The sequence below is a fragment of the Lemur catta genome, chromosome 9, assembly GCF_020740605.2.
Source record: "Lemur catta isolate mLemCat1 chromosome 9, mLemCat1.pri, whole genome shotgun sequence".
Classification (NCBI taxonomy): domain Eukaryota; kingdom Metazoa; phylum Chordata; class Mammalia; order Primates; family Lemuridae; genus Lemur; species Lemur catta.
The window spans coordinates 54780607-54804096 of NC_059136.1; the positions used below are offsets into that span (position 1 = coordinate 54780607).

The window sequence follows — 23490 nt, forward strand, 5'->3', positions numbered from 1 at the left end:
TACTTTGATCCTTTTTACAGCTGAATAATATTTATGGATATACCATGGATAGTATTTATGGATATACCACATTTTGTTTATTCACCAGTGCAGAAACCTTTTACTCTGAATTTTTTACAAATTAACTACTTCAGAGAAACTGACTATTCATTTTTTATGTTATTATCATGAGCTTGGATTTATGGGTTATTTTTTAAAGATAAGAATTTCCAACTAAACTAATCTCCATGAGAGCTAAAAGCTTAAATTATGGCAGTAGAAATGGGTTTAGAGAGAAATCAAAAGACTTGGTGATTTGGAGAGAAGGATTTGTGTCTGGTGGAGAAGAACTAGTAAAGAGTGATACTCAGGTTTCTGGTTCGGGCAGGTGTGAGGATACTGGGTCATGCACTAAGGTAAAAAATACAGAAGGAGGAATGGGTTATTTATTTTGGTTGCTTGTTTGGTGAGGTGTATGATGACTTTAATTTTACATGCTGAGTTTAGTATGTCCCTGGGACAGACAAGAAGACGGCCAGAACCCAAGTGGATAGATCTGGCAAATGATTAGGAAGGAGATCTGGGCTGGAAATGAATGAATGAATTAATGAATGAATGAGAGAGAGAGAGAGAGAGAGAGAGAGAGAGAGAGAGAGAGAGAGAGAAAGAAAGAAAGAAAGAAAGAAAGAAAGAAAGAAGGAGCAAAGGAGGGAAAGAAGGAAGAAAGGAACGAGGGAAAGAAGGAAAGAAGGAGGGAGGGGAAGGGAAGGGAAGGGAGGAAGGAAAGAGGAAGCTATATGAGATCATGGGTATGTTAAGTTGCTTGACTGTAGTACAATATATACTTATCCTGTATACTTCGTAATACTTAGAATAAATTTAACAAAGAAGTGCAAGACGTGTACACTGAAAACTATAAAATAACATCACAAGAAAGTAAAGAAAAAATAAATGGAACAATTATTTCATGTTCATGGATTAGAAGACTTGCTATTTTTAAGATGGCAATAACTCAAATTGATCTAATTGAACACACTCTCTATCAACACCCCAGCTGCCTTTTTTTTTCCCCACAAATTGACAAGCTGATCTTAAATTTCATTAGGAAATATAAGTAACCCAAAAGAGAGAATAGATGGCCTCTACACACTGCTTGCATCATAATCACCTGAGGTATTTGTTTTAAAAATGCAAATTCCTGGGCCCCTTCCCAAAATTACATAATCACAATCCTAGGAGTGATGTTCAAGTGTTTTAAGACAGTTCTCAGTTGAGTATTACACCCAATCATAAAACAGAGCAGAAGTTAATTGGGTTTGTAAGATTCTCAGTGGTCTTAAAAAGAAGGTAGCCTTAGTGAGAAAGAAAAAACAAAAGAAAACACAAGCCATAGGTTAATGCTTGGTGGAAGAGCAGTCTGTCATGCCCTCTGGGATGAGTTAGCACTGAAGCATACTTCCAGAAAGCCCCTAAAACTGAATTTAATCAATGGAATATTAAATACTGGCCACATAAATTTTGGAAACATCTGCCAAATAATAGAAACTTATGTTGAGATTTTTGTTGTACCATGGTCACAAACAATAATCTCTTGAGTTCATGATAATAAACAAGTCACAAAATCAATTATCTCTTGAGTTCATGATAATAAAGTCAAATCATCAGTATAATAGAGCATGTTTACTTTCCTGTTTGGTGAGTACTCTGTTCATTTAAGCTATGGAAAGGAGCGTGAATCACGGAATCATCCATTCCTCTATTTGATAAACTAAAAAGCCCAGACAGATTAAGTGGGTAGGTATACACGACAGAGTCAGGATGAGAATCCAGATATTTTAGAGTTCTAGCCCACGATTATTTTCAAGAGACATACTTCTCCCCCTTTAAAGGTCTGTAACATAGGCAAAAATATGCTGTACACATAGAGTTATAATTACATACTCATGTAATCTATTTCCCCATTTTAACTCTGATCTAGACATGCCATGGCAGCAATGCCTTTGAATAAGTATTTCATTAACAATTATTCTGCTTGCCCTTCTAAAGATTATAAGAACTTTTCTGCTAGATAATTTAATAGCTTAGTCTCTTAACAGTTATTCATGAAAATTTGAACAGATGCCATCATTTTCCTTCAAAAAAGTTTCCTATCTCAAAAAGAGTAACTCTCTTAAAAAAGAGAAAGTATAATTCCACAGCATTTATAGACATGCCTGAGAGCTAAAAGTTTATAATTCAAAAAATTTCAAAGAATTTCTTGATTTTCAAAATTTTGTCTTATGTCTGCAGAATAGAACCTGAAAGAATGAATAGGATTTAGTTTGAACACAAAGCTACTAACATTGTTGCTTTTGACAATACTATACTTTTCAATATTTGTTTGTCTATCTTCCATTGAAAATTTACTCAAGATTGCCTCTTTCTGCACCAAATTCTTCCATCAAATACCTTATAAATTTGTTCAGGTATCTTGATGACATTTTTGGGATGTGGCGCTATCCTCAAACATCCACCCACACATGGCTAAGAAACTGCTTCAGCCTCAGGCTTAGACGTTTAGAAATATTTAATTTCATTTTTATCTCCACCTCTTAATAGAGTGCTTGAGAAATTTTCTAAATAAATATTGGTTGAATAAATGATTTCTCCCTATGGGTCAATGCTTTTTTTTTCTAGGCCAGCTTACCAATATATAATATCTTATACAATCAGCAAATGTAAATACATATAAAATTTAAAACACACACACAGAAAAAAATATTTTAAGTGGCAAGTATAATTTTGGATTTTCTGGCGTTTGCCATATATAATCATTAAGGATATAGGAGAATTTTACCAGACCTACATATGTGTGTATAAACATAAATAGCTAAGTATGAATGTATTACTCATTAATCAACTTAGGAAAAAATATTATATTCAAACATTTAACAAACCATTTTTGAATTTATTTTTTGCTATTCATTTTCTACTTGTACATTCAGCAGACTATTATAACATGAACAACATAATCATGGAATGAGAGCTGTATCATGCAGTGAAATCTAATTACTGTAATGAAAATGGCAATTACAATGAATTCTGTGCTAATTTTAAGTACTAGCATTGCTATAAATACTTAAAATCTGAAGTCAAAAATTTTTTCCTTTATAAAACTTGGATTACAAGAGAACAGCATAAAATGTTAATGTTGTACAGATTGAGCATTCCCTAATCTAAAAAGCCAAAATCTAAAACGGTCCAAAATTCAAAACTTTTTGAGAGCTGACATGATACCTTTTAATCAAAACACAGCATTGTAGCTGAAGACTAAAATACTGCCATTTGTTGTTGCGATTGTTTAACAGCTAATACAGGTATTCTGGTGATGCTACTGTCCCGCTTAGTTCCCCGAACATATTACTTTTTCACTATATTAATGGTATGCCATTTTTTTTTTACTGTTAAGTACTTATGTGTGAAGAAGTGTAAGAAAGTGCTTGCTGACAAGTAGCATATAAATTCATAGTCAAGAATGATGGCAATGCCAAACAACCAAAGATTGTCTACATGCGTAGCTGAGATACTGACACCTTTTGCCATCTGATGGTTCAGTGAACACAAACTTTGTTTTATGCACAAAATTATTTAAAATATTGTATAAAAGTATCATTAGGCTATGTTTATAAGCTATCTATGAAATATAAATAAATTTCATGTTTCTTTGGTTCCATCCTCAAGATATCTCATCATGTATATGAAAATATTTCAAAATCTGAAAAACATCTGAAATCTGAAACACTTCTGGTCTCAAGTGTTTCAGATAAGGAATACTCACCCTGTATTATAGAATAAGATTATTTTCAATAATGTTGTATAAGTACATAAGTTGTTTTTAATGTTTAAACAACCTATGATTGTGTGTATCAGTTACCAAAACGTTACTGGGAATACTTAGACATATATTCCCTTAGAATAAAGATTATTAGATTTATTATAAGAAATTAAAAACAAATTCAAGAGCCTATGTTGCAGTAATTAATAAGTGACACCAACATTTTCTTATAAACAATTGCAGTTGATATTTTCTGCCATCATATGGGATGTACATTCCCTAGAGAGATCAGCTTGGCCTCCTCTAGTTGTAGTTCCAGAAGTGTTATACAGTTAAGCTGAATACAGGGCCTTGATGATCCATATAGCTAGGAATATACCATCTTTCCCTTTTCCCTGTAAAATAATGTGCTCTTTTCCTAAAGAAAATGATGAAGAAAGTAATATTTTAAAAAATAGGGAGCTTAAGGTTACTGTCTTCCCCAAACCTCTGCCTTTCAAGCCAGGTATATCAATATAGGCAAACACCAATGGATTCATGTGTTCTCATCTATACAGTATATAGAAAAGAAAACACATTAGAGACTCATATTTTGCTCTGCTCAAAGACGAAAGGAAACTGTGTCTCTTTCCAAGGACACTTTGGAAAGCTTTTCTCTGTGAATTAGTGATGAAATGATCCTATGCCCAACAAATCAGAAAAATGGTCATCTTTATTAGTTAAACCCATGTAATTATCCAAAGTTAGATAATAAAGTCAGAAGGGAATTTACTAATTTAGGCTTGAATCACAAAACGTGCCTTAAGATTCATTTTTATGTTTAATGCCTGCTATACAGAAACTTTCATAGAACACAGATGTAAAGAAATCTGAGACAAAAAGTGAAGTGTCATAGCTAACCCACTTGTAGACATCTGTCCCAATTATCTTTCTCATTAATTATGAGAAAAGCACAAATTGAGATTGGGTTTAGATATAATAATACAAAATTTGGCTTATGAATAGGGTATGCTTTATTAAGCAAACTTTGTACTAACATAAAATCAAATTCTGGACTAATAGAAAACTCAATTTCTTCAAAACGTACATAATTTGCAATTTTCAGTCTCACATAAATGGAGTCAGGACAACTTTATCTCCTCAAGAAGAAGAATAAGGTCTTGCTGCATACTTGTGCTTATTTGACTGTATGCAGTATATGCAGTACTATAAAGATAGCTTCATACTTAATTACTAGCTTGTGTTATAAAAATAAAAATATATTTGTTTTATGCCTTACTGCTTGTGCTTTTCCCTGCCTTTCTCCCTGCTTGAAGTTCCTTCTCTAGTAGTTTTTCTAACTTAATGAATATCAAGAAGTGTATAATGCAACATGTTTGCCTTCTAATGAGGCCTGAGGCATCTACCCTTTCTTTTCAGAGTATCAAAAAACACTGCCCTTGCTTCTTCAGGACTCAAATTGTACTAGAACCTACCAGAAAATTAAGAAGAGGCCAGGAATCAGAGTCTAAATGAATCCTGCTTTTAGCTAGCTATTTTGTCACTCATTTTTGAAGTTTGATTCTAGTATATAATATTTCTTATAAAGTAGGCTAAATTTTTTCAGCCTCTTTAGAAGTTCATTTTAAAGGTTTTGCCTTCTATGCCCCTGAAGCAGTCTTCACTATTGGTTCAGGATTTTCAAGTTTCTCTTTTCATTCATCTTTAGACTTTACAGATGGGGAGGATATACAGTAATTCATATTAAAAGAGCTAAAGGAAAATTTAAATTTGATTCAACTAGTCTTATAGAACTTGGAAACCAAATCAATTAGACTCTCACAGCTAGTGGATACAAATTAAAGACTTAAACAATGTCAATCTATTTGATAATAATTTGCCAACATATTAATTAGTTGTACTAGAAGCTAAATAGATAAAATACGAGAAAATAAATGATAAAGTAATTTTTAGGCAAGTAAAAGATACTACACTACTAATGGAAAGTGTATAAAAAATTAACATATTTTACCTGGCATCATCTTGTGAGAATCTCCTTTGCAAATCCTCTTTATTCCACTGTTCTTTTTCTTTCCCTTGCTCAGGTAAATCTTGTATTTTTTTCTCATCTCCTGATTCTGTGTTTTTCTCCTTATTACACATTTTTGTAATCTCTTTCCCTTGCCCATTCTCATTAATTCCTTCTTCTTTTACCTCTTCCTTCTCATGAACTATCTCTTCAAGCTTATCCCTTTCTTTCCCTCCCTCTTCTATGCCCTTTGGTCTTTTGAAAGCAACAGAAATCGAAGGCATGCAAATAAACACAAAGAAAAGAAAGAAAAGAAAGAAAGTCAAGAAAAAATGCATACAAAATTAAACATAAATGTAATGAAAATTTTCAAAACATGAATAAAAATTATATCTTTTAAACATTGAAAACTTTTTTCAGTGTATACCAGAGAAGAACTGTGTAAACAAAATCACATTTTCCTTTTACAAAATCAGAGGTAAAAAGGCAAAAGTTATGGTCTGTTATAGATTTTTTTTTAATTTAACAGGAATAAAAATATAATTTAGCTTAGGTGTCCATAAAATCTACAGGACAAGCAAGAAATGCAAATTATACATTTATAAATTTTCAAGAGAGGATGAAGACTTTTCCATACATTTATAAAAATTTCAGGAGGATGGTAAAACATCACACTAAAAAAGTAATATTCTTATGTTTTCTGAATCACTGAAATGTATTCAGCTAGGAAGAAAAAATGCCCATCCAAAATATTATTGTTCATATTCCTTGGAATGTTAAAACATTCAAGTCTCACTTAACCATCACTTTAATTTCATCAAGATATGATAATATTAATTTTTAAATTACAAACATGAAAAAAATTATTTCGTAAACTAGTAAGCAAAATTGTCAACAGTTCCATAAAATTTTTTCTGTGCAAGAAGTCTAAAATGTGGATTAGCGGAGTTTACTGCTAAAGGCCCCTTACCTGATTTTCTTGTTTCCTCTTGGCCGTTCTGATTGGACAGACATGTAGCTTGTGCTGCTGAAACGAGAAGCACTACTAGTCCTTGAAACCGCAGATATATCACTTACATCACTGTCCGAAGATTTAGTGGAAATATTATCTGCCCCTCTATGAGGATCCCATCCTGATCGATACTGTTAACATAGATTGACAAATACGCAGAAGTTGTCAGTATTACCACACAAAGCAATTATTAGCTTTCTCCTATTTCAGCACTTTAATTGTCCACAGAGGATACTGCAAAACCCCACTCAGTTGCATATAAAACAAAAGTGAATGGCAATTATCCTAAAAGAAAAATTTAATTTATACGAAACTCTTGTTTTTAGCAAAGTAATTAGAACATATTCACCACGCCCCAATGAAGGCCATTAGAATAGTTTCAAAACAGCACTGGCCTTAGGAAAGAACATTTAGCTAAAATCTGGGGAATAAACATTTGGCTTAATATTAGGAAGTAGAATTTTTTATTTTTGAATAAAATTTGGAAAAAAACAGTAATGATAAAGTTGCCATTGTAACTTATAAAAACCAATTCTAGTAGCCATCAGTTTTCTCTTTAATCCATTATGCTTCTCTGAAAACCTAGAGATAATATAAAATCTAATTATTAAAACACTAACTCTTTATAGAAAATCTAAGAGAAAGAAGAAAGTTTAGTTTCTGAATGGTTGCCGGAATTTTGATGAATCCTAGAAATACTAGAAAAAGTCATTATTATTTACAATAGTTCAAACTTCCTGGAATTGAAATAATCAGATAGTTAACGGGCACAGCCAGGGTGCAGGGTATTCTTGAGTGTTCAAATATTCTGGTAAATTGAAAATCATCATAAATGTTTTATGTTAATGACCTACTCTCACAAAATACATTTAATGCAAAAACTAATGTACCAAATTTAATTGTTGACAACAAGAGATCATTTGCTAAGAGTCCTCATATTAGGATGTAAAAAGTATACACCCGAGTCTGGAAAACCTTGAGTAAGGAAAATTCTTGCTAACTAGGTAAATTTGATCAAATTATTTAATACTTAAGAGCCTGCTTATAAAATAATAAGGATAATAATATCTTCCTTGCAAGGCTGTTTTGAAAATTAGAACTAAGACATGTGTGGTATCTAGCATGATGTAAATAAACATAGCCAGTATCATTACTGTATTATTACTACCTGGCAGTATAACAGTATTCTTACTATAAACATCTAATATGGCCATTGTTGAGTTAAGAGAATATCTGCTAATAGATTTTTCTTTATTCATATGCACTTTAAACATAATGCTGAAACATCCTTATCTCATTAATTTTGGAATAGAGAATTTTCTAGATACTGGCAAATTTCATAAAGACTTAGAAAGGTAATTATATAACCTACTTGCTGTGATTTGAAGAATCATTACCTAATAAACAATCCTCCATGAATAACAATTCATTGCAAATATTAAATAGGTATAAACATTTTGGCCAAGAAAAATTGGATGGCAGCAGAGCATAATTTAAACATTAGATCCAATTCAAATGATCTGTTGTTTTTTATTTTTTTCTAGGACCTCCCAGTATCTAGCTATATATGTGTTTTGGTTAATAACTGACCCTTCCTTCAAATGTAAGATAAAGGGATTATTTCTAAGGCTCCATAAAATTTTAATCGAATCTATTAATCTTGCAATATACATTCAAATTAGGTGAGAATTAGCCTTTCTTAGTCCACTTTAACATTCTACTTTGTTAGATAAACTCTCAATTATCAAAAAGCATACAATAAAATTCTCCTAAAAATTGTTGCCTATTTCCAGGAAGTATCTATTTAACTAGAACTGTAGTGTTTCATTTTAAAGGGAACATTATTTTTTTACAGTAGATTTACTTAAAAAAATTTAACTTATGATATTCTTTTACAATTAAAGTCATTTTAAAATACAAAAAAATTCACTTTAAATGACAATGTCTTAAGCCGTTTTCTAGAATAGCATTTCAGTGTGTGGAGCCAACATTATCTATGCTATCAACCTGTCTAATATATTGCACATACATAGACATATATAATAAATTCTATGTTTATATATGTTTTCACTAAATTTAATGAAATTAAGTTTGATCTCAAGGCAAGACAGATATGAAAGTCTTTCATTTTATTTATATATTTTTCTGAGCATTTTAGTTACATAAAAATCAAAGTTTTGAAATTTTTCAAAGCTATAAAATTGTTCAATAGATACTATACTGTATTTGGGGGACTTTTTCTTTCTTATTCTCAAAGCTTAAAATAAAGAAGCAGTCTGCTACTATTTCTTTTAAAATAATTTATAATTGGCTAGAAAAACAGTTTGGGTACTATATTTCTTCTTTACTTTTGCTCATGGGACTATTAAATCCCCTAAATTAACATGAAAAACTGTAAGTTTTGACCATGGAGGCAGTAAAGGTAATAATGTAATCATTAAGAGGCCATGCTCTGGAGTGAGACTGAATCATTGGTCTAAATTCGAGCTACATAAATTATTAGGTTTGTGATCTTGGATCAACTGCTATGAGTCTCAGTTATTCATCTGTCAAAATAAGGACAACAACTGTACTCATCTTCCAGGCTTGCTGCAAGGATTAAACAAGACAATGCATGTAAAGCACTTAGCACAATATCTGACACACAACAAGCATTTAATAAATGACAAATGATGACAACGATGATGATGATGATTAGATAAATCGTAGCTGAATACTGGCTTGTATCAATTTCAGGAATATCTTTAGCTAAAGAAATATTAGATAGAAACAGTTAACAATAAATATATAAACCCAGCTTTACCACTGACTCCTAGCATGTCCTCAGGCTGCACCTTCCGCCTTCAGCCAGGTTCATCCACATCCCATCACCTTGTAGGGAAATACTGATTCCCAACTGTGGGATGAGGAATAGCTTTAACTCAGCAGGAAATACATATGACACTTCTTGGCTGACACAGAACGTACCTCATTTTAAATATTTGTCGTGGTACCTTTTCCTGTTCAAAGACATCTGGTACTTGTGTATCCCATTGCTTTCCTAATTGGTTCTTGTCCAATCTGCTTTGCCTTCATTTCCAAACCTTAACAGTTTACTTGGCTTTTGAATTTCAGTAGTTAGGATTCTGATTTTGCCTGCTCTAGCCATTGTCTTTTTAAGTCTGTCATGACTTTTAGTCCTGTTGCTATGATTCATAGGTTCATACATACAGGCTAGCCTAAGGCTTAAGAATTTGTTTAGTTTTTAAAACACATGTAAGCATGGTGTGCAGTGTACAAAACTTTGTCTGAGATCTGCCAGATAATCCAGTTTGCTAAGCTAAAATTTTAGATATGCAAAATTTAAGGAAAGATAACATTCCCTATACTATAGTTTTATGCCTTTTATGTACTTCATCATATACCACCTTGTTATAGGACTTTATGTGTGTGTGTATGTTTGTGTAAATATGTTCATGTTTAATTTTTAAATCCTTTATTAGAATATAAACTCCAGAAGCCCAGGACAGTATCTTCCTCATCTTTGCATCTCTTTTAGCACTTAAATTTATTTTTAGTTAAATTAAACTCTGAGGTTTAGCCTTCTTACCAGTAAGATAAGGGTAAATCCTATTTTAAGAATTCTTGAGAAATATATATTCAAAATACCCATGTAGCATGCTTGGCAAATAGCAGAGGCTTATTTTCAGTGTCTACAGAAGAAGGTCATTAAATAAAAACACAAAATGAAGTAGTTTATATAGAGAAAGAATAGAAATTAACTAAAAGCTCTAGTTTGATGATGATTCTGTTATCTACTTAAGGCTTGCACCAAATGTATTTCTCTGTTGACTTCTAAGCAACTAAGCATGTTTACCATTGGGATATAGCTCAGGCTTCCATTACAAATAGACATATAATTAAAAGAATGAGAAATGTGGACTGTGAGGAAGGATATGAAAAATGTTTTTATAAATAAAATTTTAGAAGAACATATTTTGAACATATTTAGAATATAACATCTTCACATATACAACTCAAAAAAAGCCCCCAGAAATTTAAGTATGAAATGTCTTAGTACTAGAGTTCACATTAAAAATGGTTAAATGTAGTTTTGCTTTATCTAAATTATGAGAAACAAAAGTTATATACTTTAACAGTGAGATAGAAGTGGCTAAATTATTATTATACCAAGGTAATGAGCTATGAATGTGAATAAGTAAATTCATTTTTTAGGAAATGGATGGTGTTGTCTTGGTACTATTTAATACATAATGTTTTAAATAATTAGCATGTACTAGAATACAGTTGACAGCTGAACAATGAATGATATGCATCATTCTCTTTAATAGAATAAAAACAAAGATTTATTGCATAGGATTACATGATCTCAGCTGAAAACTACTCTGACTAGAGATCATTAAAATCTTGGAAGAGAGTGGAGAAGCTTTTCCCGACAACATTTTGATGTTTTGTACATTACTATTAAGCAAATCATGAACTAGAAAAATTTACAGGAAATGATTATTCCTCAGGATGTTCCAGACTCTAAAAAGTTCCTAAGTGGCCTGGAAAATGTAATATTCTTCCTCTGTATCTAACATTAGTGGAAAATAATGGCATATCTGCAAAGCTCTATTGAAAAGAAGGCTATTACTAAAATTCTAGAATGAAATACTTGAGAAAAAGCAAAAGTCAAATTGTTAAAATAAAAATTCCATTTTCTCCAGTATCCTCATTTGAAGTTCTTAGGTTAGGTAATTTCTTATTAGATTTCTCTATTGCATCTCGGCAACCCTTGTTGTTTGAGCTTCATGCATGAACTTCTGAGACAAAAGATGGGGTGGGATTATAAGAGTTTCTTTAAATACTGCATATCTTCAGTTTAATAAATCTCACCAGATAACTACAATTTGTTGTCTAAAACATTATTCCAAAAATTGATTGTTTCAAAATATTGGGCATTAAAAAACCCAATTTTGAAGGAAAACAAATTTTATGCTGTCAAGAAGTACTTGGAGGTATATTCATATGTTATTCAGGGAGGAAATACACTGAGTTGATCAAAATATAGGGAAAAAACCAGGACAAACACAATCTTTGGAAAAGAAAGGGAAGTCTGAGGTTCTGTGCAGGGGTCTTGCTGGGGGTATAGAGGAGAAGGCAGAGGCAGAGGGAGACCTGGCACTGCAGTCAATTAAATAACCATGTGAGTAAGAAGATGCTCTCATTTTTGCCATCCTATTTTTTATTTCATATTATAATTCAAAGAGAATAGTGGTTGCCCTTTGATAATATCACAATTGCAGGTACTCTCTGAGGAGCTACTTCCAGATAATTTTTTCTTCTGTCAAAGTTTGTATCAGTGCCTGATCTGAATGCTATACTTTACAAAAATGTTTTTGTCAGAGATAATTTTGTTTATATATGACTCCCTAAGAAAGGTATTGTGTGATAATGGTCTCTACTTCGGAGGAAAAAGGCAGAGAGAGAAGGCCACAGAGATTTGAGGGCTCATTTAAGAGTTACTTTTGTAAACAATATTCTGCAAATGAAATCCCAGCTTGAAAGATTGCTGGTAGCTGCAGAGCTCAAAGGGAAGGATTCTGGAATAAAGCTGAGATTAATGAATATCGTGCCTCAGTCTGGAATGGAGACAAGGATCTAAATTTTTCACTGGAGACTGAGGCACTGAGTTTTCTCTCTTGGTGATCTTCAGGCCTGATGGCATCTTCCCCCTGCTATGGTAATTAAACTAGCTTTAATTAATATGTATATATCCTGTGAAAGGCACTGTTCTAAATAGTATATGTGGATCATTTCAGTTAATCCTTCCAAAGCTTGCAAGGTGGCCATTGTGATAGCTGGAGTCAGGTGAAGTACTGTCAGGTGGGATGAACCATATTCAACACCTTCTTCATGAGATAAGTTTAATCAATCTCCAAGGCACAGTAAAGATGTCACCTTCTTTGTGAGTCTTCCTTAATTACTTCAAGGAGAATTAATCACTACCTTGAGTGTTACTAAATTACTTTATTCATGCCTTTATTATAGTTTTATCATGTGACTTTTCTCTTCTCTTCATCCATCCATCCATCATGTTTTAATCATTAATCTGTTTATCTATCTGTAATCTACCCACACTGCTAGATTAAAAACCTCATGAGTGTAAGAGGGTAATGACTTTTATTCATTTTAGGAATCCTATTATCTGTATCAGTTCCTGGCACATTGTAGGCACTCAATGAATGTTTAATAATCAAGATGAATGGAATGGGCAAGTTTAACCTGGGATATATACTGAAGTATTATCTCCAGTATGAAGTAACAAATCAAAGTATAGGAGACTGTGATGATAGCTGCATAGAGTTTAGTCATACAATCATTTCATTCTCTGTGGTGGGTGTAGGTAGTGGTGTTATGGTAAATGTTTAACAACCAGCTTCCCAGGGGAAAATAATTCTGATGTTCAGAGTTTGCTGATTTCCCCAATATAAATACTCCCACCATGGCTGGTTTCAAGTTATCAAGTGAACATAGAGTTGGACACACCACTGGGTGGGGGGTTTAGGAATACAGGCATTGTTTGTAGGATTCACTAAGACTCCTTAGGAGAGAATGAATAAGGAATAAATATTTATTATGTATTACAATCTGCGATCTCATTTAAAGCTCACATTGGTCCTGTGAAGAAGGTATTAATCTCCACTCAATAGATATAGAAACAGACTCTTCCAGTGAAATCTTAAAACATGGTATGGCAAGAACAGCTTAAGGTAAAAAGCTATAATCAAACAAGGGTATCTCTTAGCACATAGGCCAAGACTTACTGAAGAACTGTGTCCTGGTCTGGAGGAAATTTATGAGGTGAATAATTTTTTCTGAAGAATTCGTAGAGGAAGAATTGTTGCCAGGACTCAATTATGACTTTCCCAAAGGTTTGGCTTTATGGGAACTCTATTAGTAATCAGCTCCTCCTTGAAAAACATCAACCTTTATTTATTTCCATTGATTTCTCACAATTTTCAGCAATAGAAATGCCAGTTCTGCAATGAAATCCCAGGTTTAGAGATCTCGGGTAGCTTCAGTGCTTATGCTTTTGCCCTTAACAAATGAATTTAACATTTTGTTCAAGAGAATCTGTAACTCTTAACCCATTCTAATCTACCATTTACTGAAGCTATTCTCAAATACCCCCCCGCCCCGCCCCCGCAAACAAACAAACATAATAATCCAATAACACCCTTATTTACCAGTTAGTGGTGTCTTTTTAGTTTTCTTCTTTCTTCTCTCTTCCTGAAACTTTTCCATTATGGCATCTGAGATGTCATTCATGATTTCTCCCCTATCTCCCTGACCATTTCTTCTTAATCTCCTTTCCTGGATTTGCTTTCCCTAAATTGATGTTAAATTATATTGTCTCAAAGTTTCCATCTTTAAGACGCCTCTTTTCTTTCCACTATGTGTATTTCCCCAGGATGATCTAATCCATTACCTATCCATTTTAACTACCACATAATGACTGACAAATCCCTACCTTTTCCCTCACCTCTCTCCCAAACTTCAGATATGTGTTTCTAGATGCTAACATGACATCTCTTATATGCTGTTTAGCAGCTACCTCAAATTCAATATAGCCCAAACCACATTTATTCTCTTTCATTCCATACCAGCTCTTCTTGTATCTCTTATATTCCCTGCACTATTTATTAAGGTCAATATCCAACTAAAACCCAGAAAACATTTAAATTATCTTTGATTTCTCCTTCCCCCAAATACTCCATTCTAATCAGTCAAGAAATATTGCATATTTATTTCATGGAAACTATTATCATCTCAATATTTAGCTATTTGGGGGTTATGAGTGGGTCTTTGGTTTTTCTTTTTGGTAATTAGAATATTTAACACCTATTCATTTGTGCCAGTTGCTGCTGGATGTGTACCCAACATTCCTTCTCCCCTTTCATTCTTTTTTTTTTTTTTTTTTGAGACAGGGTCTTGCTCTGTTGCCCAGGCTAGAGTGCAGTGATATCATTATAGTTCACTGCAGCCTCCAACTCCTGGGCTCAAGCAATCCTCTTGCCTCAGCCTCCCAAGTAGTTGGGACTACAGGCATGCACCACCATGCCCAGCTAATTTTGTTTGTAGAGATGGGGTCTTCCTATTGCCCAAGCTAGTCTTGAACTCCTGGGCTCAAGCAATCCTCCCACATGGCCTCCCAAAGTGCTAGGATTATAGGCATGAGCCTCCACACCTGGTCTTTTCACCTTTGTTCTTTTTTTTTTTTTGAGATGGAGTCTCACTCTGTTGCCCAGGCTACAGTGCCGTGGCATCAGCCTAGCTCACAGCAACCTCAAACTCCTGGGCTCAAGCAATTCTGCTGCCTCAGCTTCCCGAGTAGCTGGGACTATAGGCATGCGCCACCATGCCTGGTTAACTTTTATTTTTTTCTATATATTTTTAGTTTTCCAGCTAATTTCTTTCTATTTTTAGTAGAGATGGGGTCTGGCTCTTGCTCAGGCTGGTCTCAAACTCTTGAGCTCAAACTATCCAGCCACCTCGGCCTCTCAGAGTGCTAGGATTACAGGCATGAGCCACTGTGCCCAGCCCCCTTTATTCTTTACTGAAATAATACATACTGATTTTAACAACAACAACAAAACATAACAACTTCATTTTCCAGGATCCCTTGTAGCTAAGGTGATCATGTGACATGAATCTGACTTCTGAGGTATCAGCAGGAATCTATAGGGTGGGATTTTTGGAGAGCAAATGGTTTTCTGATTACAGTGGGCTTATCAGCTGGTATGGTCATTGGCCTTTCCTTCTTCTCTTTCTGATTGAAGTTTAAATATAAGTCTACAGGTATAGGAGCCATTCTGTGACAATGGGGATAAATGCCTTACTCTAAGAAAGGGGAGCAAGAAGACAGAGTGCTTGGTTCCTTAAGCAATGGTACCAGCTCTGAGCTGCTGTTTGGATTCCTTGTTATGTGGGGTAAAAAAAGTTCTTATTTATTCACATTATTTTGTCAGGAGTTTTGTTGTGAATAGTTGAATGCCAACTTGACTGATATACCTTCCTGAATGTGTAAACTCTTCTTGATCTGTGTCAGAAAAAACTATTTTCTGACTTCATGATATAAAGACATATTCTCTAAGAAATAATATTAATGAAGATCATAATGTAGTCATCTAATTTTGATGATAAGAGGTAATATATCATAATGACCACAGGATTGAGTTCAAAGACACGGATGTGTAACTGCTCTTCCACTTACTAGTAGCTATGTAATCTCAGGCAAATGTCTTAACTTCTTTGAGTCTCTTTCTAAATCTATAGAGTAGACATAATACCTTCTTCATAGGTCCAATGTGAGCTTTAAATAAGATCACAGATCTTGATACATAATAAATATTTACCATAATAATAATTAGGCATAGTCCATGATGAAACTAAAGAAGCTCTAGATTATGATACTGCATTTTCACCATCATTAAGCTATAATCTCAAATATTTTACCTGGACTTAAAAAAATGTGAAAATGGCTACATAAACTTCATAAATAGGCTATGAAAACTTCCTAATTCCACGTCTCATTAAAAAAAAAAAGATATTGTCCTTTAACACCATATAATTTTTTTACTTAGGGTAGGATAACATCAAACCTGACTTGGAAATTCTGGTTTATTCATTCTTGAAACTGTTTAACTTGGGTTAGTTTTTATAATTATGTTTACATTTGATATTAAGTAAAGTTAAACTAAGGAAAGTAACAACCCATTACCATAACACTAATAATTCAAATTTGAATAATTTTATGGTTTACAAACAACTTTCAAATATTTTATATATTGTTTTCTCTTTCCCGACACCTAATAAGGCAGCTATTTTTTAAATTTACTGATAATATGTAATATAATATATTAATACTTAGCCATTTATGATTTAGATGTAACCATATAAGGTAAATAATTTTTTTCTTTTTCAACAGCTTTAGTTTTAGATTCATCTGTATGCCCTTTATTACTTAGTAATATCTCAAACTCATGTCATCTGAAATTTCTTTTTTCCTTCTTTCTTTCTTTTTTCTTTTTGTTGAGACAGAGGCTTTCTCTGTCACCCTAGCTAGGGTGCAGTGGTGTCATGATAGCTCACTGCAATCTCAAACTCCTGGGCTTAAGTGATCCTCCTGCCTCAGCCTCTCGGGTAGCTGGGACTACACGTGGTTACCACCACACCCAACTAAGTTTTCTATATTTTGTAGAGACAGGATCTGGTTCTTGCTCAGGCTGGTCTTGAACTCCTGACCTCAAGCAATCCTCCTGCCTTGGCCTCTTCAAAGTGCTGGAATTACAGGTGTGAGCCACCATGCCAGCCTGAAATTTCTGCCTCAATCAAGAAATGTTCTCAAAGTCTGTTCTCAAACCCTTACGTATATTAGTAACAATGTCTCATTCTGATACACAATAACATTTCATTTATATCCAAGCCCAAGGGGGTAGCACAAAATGTTTCCCGTTAGTATGAACTAAATGGGCCAATTCCCTGTTAAAGCACTTACATCATTTTTATGACTAAATGCCTTTCTAAGCCTTCAGATCAGAAATCCATAAGATCTAGCTAGAATTAAGAAAAATCATACAGAAACCCTCCCTAGTCATAAGAATTTCTGGCACTTGGCCCTCTGTAACTATCATTATATGGCTTATTATATGATTTTTATAAATTTTTAGAGAATATTCATATCCTTTATTAGGATATAGGATATAGATATTGCAGACATCAAGTGACAAGATAGCATTCCAAAAGTTGCAACAGAAATAAAACATAAGAACATAGCTATAGGAACAATGCCCTGGGAATCTGAGGCAGGTAGGAATTCAACAAAAATTAATTCAAATATTAATGCCTTAGAAGGTAACAGAGTAACTCAAGACACTTGTCTCTAAGAGAATCAAGGCTAAATAATAGCCTAAGTATGTATAATGTTGAAAAACGTGAGGGGGCCTGAGAATTGCTCTGATCCATCAAATTCAGGCATATGGCAGATACGATTACATTCTGTTCAAAATCCTAGAAAAGGCTCACTACTCTTATTCCCTGTGTAAGAAGACAGAGCAGCAACAACTGGGTTTACATCCCATTTGGGATGGAGCCAACAGTCAAAGCAGGGGCAAAGAAGAATAATTACCTCCTGTTTGAACAAAAGCAAAGCCACTGAATGGGACTCCTTGTCTTTAATCTCCTTTTCAAATACATCTTAAATATATCATTAAAGTTATATTCCAAAAACACAAATTTGTTCATACTAGTGACTTTCTCAAAAATCTTAAAACCCATCATTCGATATAGGTTTTATAAAGATATAGAGAAATAATATGTAACATAAAATCTATATTAAAATAATAAATTGATATTGCTACAGATATTAACATATGATAAGATATTAAATAATATAGATATTTAACATAATAAATAATATAGAAGAACATAAACATAAAATAGAGAGGATTCTATATTGTTAACTGAAAGATTCAAAGTTCTCCACAATCCAGTCCTAGCCAACTTTTCCATTCTTTTTTCCTAAAATGTTTCCTAATTTGTTGTATATTTCCACCCTAAAGAACTACTGGCTACTTCTAACACATGGCTTATGCTCATGTACTTTTACAACTTGGTTTAAGCTCTCTCCTCAGCCTGACAAATCCTTCACCTCATGTATTCTATTCCCAGATTTCTCACAGCCAAACAAATATTTCTGTTATTATTCTTCCTTTGTGTAGTTTTCTTTTATTATATCACTTAACACAGCCTATTTGTATACTCATTACTTAGGTACGTGTGCTTCCCTAATTAGATAGTTTGGAAGGATTATGCTGGCCTGCCTCCTCCCTCCCTGTCTTCCCTTTCTCCTTCCTTTCCTACCAATCTCTCTTCCTTTCTTTTTTTCTCCTGTTCATCTCTTCTCCCTTACTTCCTTAATTCCTTCTTCATTCACTCTTTCCTCCATTTTATTGTTACTCATTTGGTCTCTGGCATTTTTTTTTTCTTTTAATGTTGCAGAACCAGAATCCAGAATTACAGTTAATCAGCTTCAGGAACACTCCAGGTATGCAGTTACGAGTTGCAAGTTATAGAAAGATACCAAATTTGTAAAATATGTTCAGATGTAAAAAACAAAAACAAAAACAAAAGCCATGAAAACTCATATAAACACTCTTTATTTAAGAGAAAAGCCCAGGAAAGTTATTTCGTGGTGAAATATGCTTTAGGTTATTTACTCATCACTGAGTCATTCAATAATTCACAATGTTTTAAAGTGGAAAGAGATCTCAGAGAGGACCTAGCTTCCTCATTTTACATATGAGAAAATTGAGAAACAGAGAAGTTAAATGAATTGACTGAGATTATTCAACTTGTTAGTGTTAATGTCTTTCTACTTCTTTTCATTTAAAAATATCTGTTTTCAAAAAAAAATCTGTTTTCACTTTCATCACTGTGATAATTTGTATTACTTTTAACGGGACACTGGGCAAGTAACTTTAGAACAGTCATTTATTTTAAAAACATACACATATCGTTTTCTACTTTAGGTATATATTTTAAAATAAAACTTTATTTCCTTTTCTGAAATTTTGAAAAATATGTCTAAAATGATATGTATAATCAGAATACAAAAGCAGCATTAAAATATCATTATTTGTAAGTATAATTCAATGGATTTTAGCAAAGCAAAACTTTGAAATAATCAAAAACAATATCATATAAACTAACTTGAATAAAAAGATGTTTTATTTCCTGTTGAAATAACCCATTTAAATCTGTTTACGATTCAGGTGATTTTTTTTTTTTTTTGGCAGGAAATGGGAAGGGCTTTGTATCCTGAAAATGGCCAATCATAAAATCATAGCCATTTTCTTTGTTAGGAAGCTGTATTGAGCTAGTAGGTTTTCATTTATCAACAGAATGGAGTTCAACTCTAAGTTTTTTTCTTATTACTCCTACTTCCCATGTTATAATACAAAATAACTACCATTACTGGGCACTCCCTTGTGCCAGACCTCGTGCTGTACTCTTTCATATACAATGTTTCTATCCTCCGGAGCTAGCAGCAGCCAAAAGTTCCTTCCTTCATATGAGATATTATTCTAAGGTAGGCTATATTATTTCCAGACTTGACTTATCATTTTACGATCTTCAAAACTGATGAAATAGAAATAATAAAATTTCCAAATGTTTAGTAAAATATTAGATTTCTTTTGCTAATAAGTAATATCTGTAATTATTCCAACTGAAGAAGAATTACAACCAATTTTTGTGCTCATAAACAAAACTATTACATAACAAAATTATAGATACATTCATATTATAATTAGCCAAATTAAGTTGAAATTATATTATTAGAAGTGGATAGCTCCACATTGCCTCAGATGACTGTTCTTACTGACTAAAGGTTTTGATATAAATGTCGATTCAAAATTGGCTATCATTTATTTTACGTAAAATAATAGGCAAAACATCATACACATAAATTTATTCTCTGAATCATAATTATTATGCCATGTTTCTAAAAAAATTATATAGATTCAAGCATTCATGAGAATACATCTATTAGAGAGCCTTTCACTAACCAGAGGTGAAGCATTAGAACTGAAAAAAGGAAAGTATAGAAAAATCTATTTTAAATCTAAATTTAAAAATTAGGTTATGAGATTAAATGATTTCTTAATTAATGATGAAATTGCTTAAAACCCAAATGTTAATACATAGTAGTTCTGTTCAATGCTCCCTCCAAAGTACCATGTATTTGTATAGTACTTTATAGATTATAAGGTTCCCTCAATTTGTAGACAGAAGAAAGCTGGGTTGTGAAGAACTATCGGGCAATTTATCCGAAGTCTTATCACTTAAGTTGTGGAATCAAAATTTTAGAACCCAAATCTTCCCATTCTTTCTCAGTATTCTTTCTACTATGATTATCTATAGATGGAAATAAATATTCATATGCCCATTAGAAAATATGCTTTTGACTCTTATGCAATAACCTATCTACACCTTCTCCAGAAAATCTTATCGTGTCCTTATATTGGTACAAATGCTTAAAATTTACTTCCTCTAAAACGTTTTCCAAACTATCCTACCCCTACCATTTTAACTTCTCCTCATCCATGCCAGTGTTCATTCACTAAAAATAATCTCATTGAGTGCTTATTATGACCAAGGCAAAGTGCCTGCCACTGGAAAGACTACAAAGATGAATAAATATATTTTATATAATTTACATATTCTCAAAAAGTATATAGTTTAATGTAAAAGATAAAAAAATAAGCAAATAATCAGTGTCTAAGACAGAACATATGTATTTTATTAGGTAATAAATGCCTCGGTTCAAAAGGTATATATGTTTTCACATATCTGTTAATTTGAATATTCTTATATTTATTATATTTATATATCCATATTTAATCCTTTGATTGGAAAGAATGTGTTTGCCCCATTTCATCACATTTTCTTCCTTCTTTTTCCATATCCTCCCTAATTCTACAAAGAAAGATCTCTCTCCCTTCTGTGGTTCGTTATCATTCATCTCCTGCAGGTATCCTGGTTATTAGCAAGCCAGTAACTCTGGAGTCTTGATGAAAGCAAAGATAAAGGCATAAATTTATTTTTTTGCTGGAGGTAAAAGGAAAATGTTTCCGCTATGTATTCTTAGGTAATATATAAGAAGAAATCATGCTCTTGGCAATAGCAGCCATTGTCTATAGATTGACCCTTTTACCTATAGGTAGCTGGATGTAATTTTTTTTTAATTCTTTCCTTTGTCAGTTTTTAGAAACATAATATTTACTAAAAATGGAAAAGTTAAAATTTCTTCTATAATTCTTTAGTGTTCTTTAACACATAAGTTGCTCTTAAAGTTATCGCAAATGACTTCTTCATAATAAAAAAATATTCTTTTTATATTTCTTGACCTAAACTATAATTATATATGGTAGCAGGCAGCAATTCACAAATGCCTGTAAAGGAAATGGACCCATGCTTGAATGTCACAATGAAATTATGGCTAAAAGAACTATATTTAAATGTGGTTTTATGGCTAAGAAAGATAACTTTAAAAATGAATTTGCAAATACAAAACAAAAATATTTTATCTCTTATGATTTAAAAAGGTAGATGAAAAAATAGGAAGAAATAGAAAAAGAATGTAACAAAATCAAAAAAGAAACAAAAAAGTTCAAAGCAAAATAGCTACAGTTAGTTGCCTTAAAATCCCTACTCATGTTATAATCAAATATGCTTTAATAATGCGTTAAAATGTTAATTTAAAAGATCATTATCTACTCTGTAGAGATGTGTTATGGACTGAATTGTGTTCCCCCAAAATGTTGAAGTCTTAATTCCCAGTGCCTTAAAATGTGACTGTATTTGGAGACAGGTCCTTTAAAGAGGTAATTAAGGTAAAATGAGGTCACACAGGTGGGCCCCAATCCAATCTGACTGGTGTCTTTATAAGAAGAGATTAGGACACAGACTCACACAAAGGGAAGACACCGCAAGAAAGAGGCCATGTGCAAACCAAAGAGAGCCTCAGAAGGAACCAACCCTGCTGACACCTTAATCTTAAAATTCTAGCCTCCAAAACTGAGAAAATAAATTTCTGTTCTTTAAACCACTCAGTCTATGGTATTTTGTTATGGAAGCCCTAGTAAACTGATATGAATGTTAAGGAAAAAGGAATATAAAATTAGAAGCTTTTAAAACCAAAGATTAATCACAAATAAAAATATAAAATCTCTAAAATCTCATTAAAATTATTTGCCATCAAGTTTTTAACTATAGATCTTTTACAAAAAGCAAGAGACAGAGAAGAAATATGAATTTCTTCCTATGAAGCAAGGAAGAAATGAATAGTTGTTGCTTCTGTCAGCTACGACATGGATGATATAAATTCTTCTCTGGTTCACAGCTTTAGGGGGTGTGTGTATATGTGTTTAGGGTATATGTATATATAGATATATAAATTCTGTGTAAATATACTTTTGTATGTAGGTATATCTATACCAATAGATAGACAAATGAATTAAAGTTGAAGTACAACCAGCTTGCTAGGGAATAGAAATGTTATGATAATTTTGGGTAGATAAAAACTTGACTAGACTGACAAAAATAAGACAACTCAAATCAATTTTTAGGCTTTTAAAACTACCATAATTTTTCAACTTTTCATCCCTTTCTCCCCACTTGTTTTTAAGATTATCTTACTCTAGTAGATTCTTGATGGCAGCAAATATAGATTTGAACCCCCAAGGGCTTTGGTAAGAGCAAGTTATCTGTTGGAAATATGATTCTTCTTTTTCTCCTTCTTCCCTACCATTATCATCATCATCATCACCATGATGACCACCATTATCATATCGCAGCTAACATTTACTAATTGCTTATTATGTACCCAGCTCTGTCCTAAGAGTTATAATGTATACAAATAGACTTAATCTTGAAGACAGTCCTCTGAGGTAGGTACTATTATTAGCACACTGTATACAAGAAGAAACTGAGGCACAGGATGTTGAATAACTTGCCCAAGATCATAGAGATAGTGGAAGAAGTAGGGTTTGAATCTAGGCAGTTTTGTTCTAGAGTCCACACTTTCAATAGTACTTTGTAGTCTACTTTTAATCATAATCACCAAAAATA

At 32.8% G+C, this 23490-nt stretch overlaps 1 protein-coding gene across 37 annotated transcripts in view; it reads right to left on the reverse strand.

Moving 5' to 3' along the window:
• The window catches only part of RIMS2 (regulating synaptic membrane exocytosis 2), a 637809-nt gene that overhangs the window by 126741 nt on the left and 487578 nt on the right, over positions 1-23490 (reverse strand). For 15 of the 37 annotated variants that reach the window (XM_045561860.1, XM_045561865.1, XM_045561861.1 and 12 more), the window contains one exon: positions 6772-6944. The exons of the other annotated variants lie outside the window; for them this stretch is intronic. In XM_045561860.1, coding sequence (XP_045417816.1) covers positions 6772-6944 — 173 coding nt within the window. The remainder of the gene's footprint in view (positions 1-6771; positions 6945-23490) is intronic. 37 annotated transcript variants of the gene reach the window in all.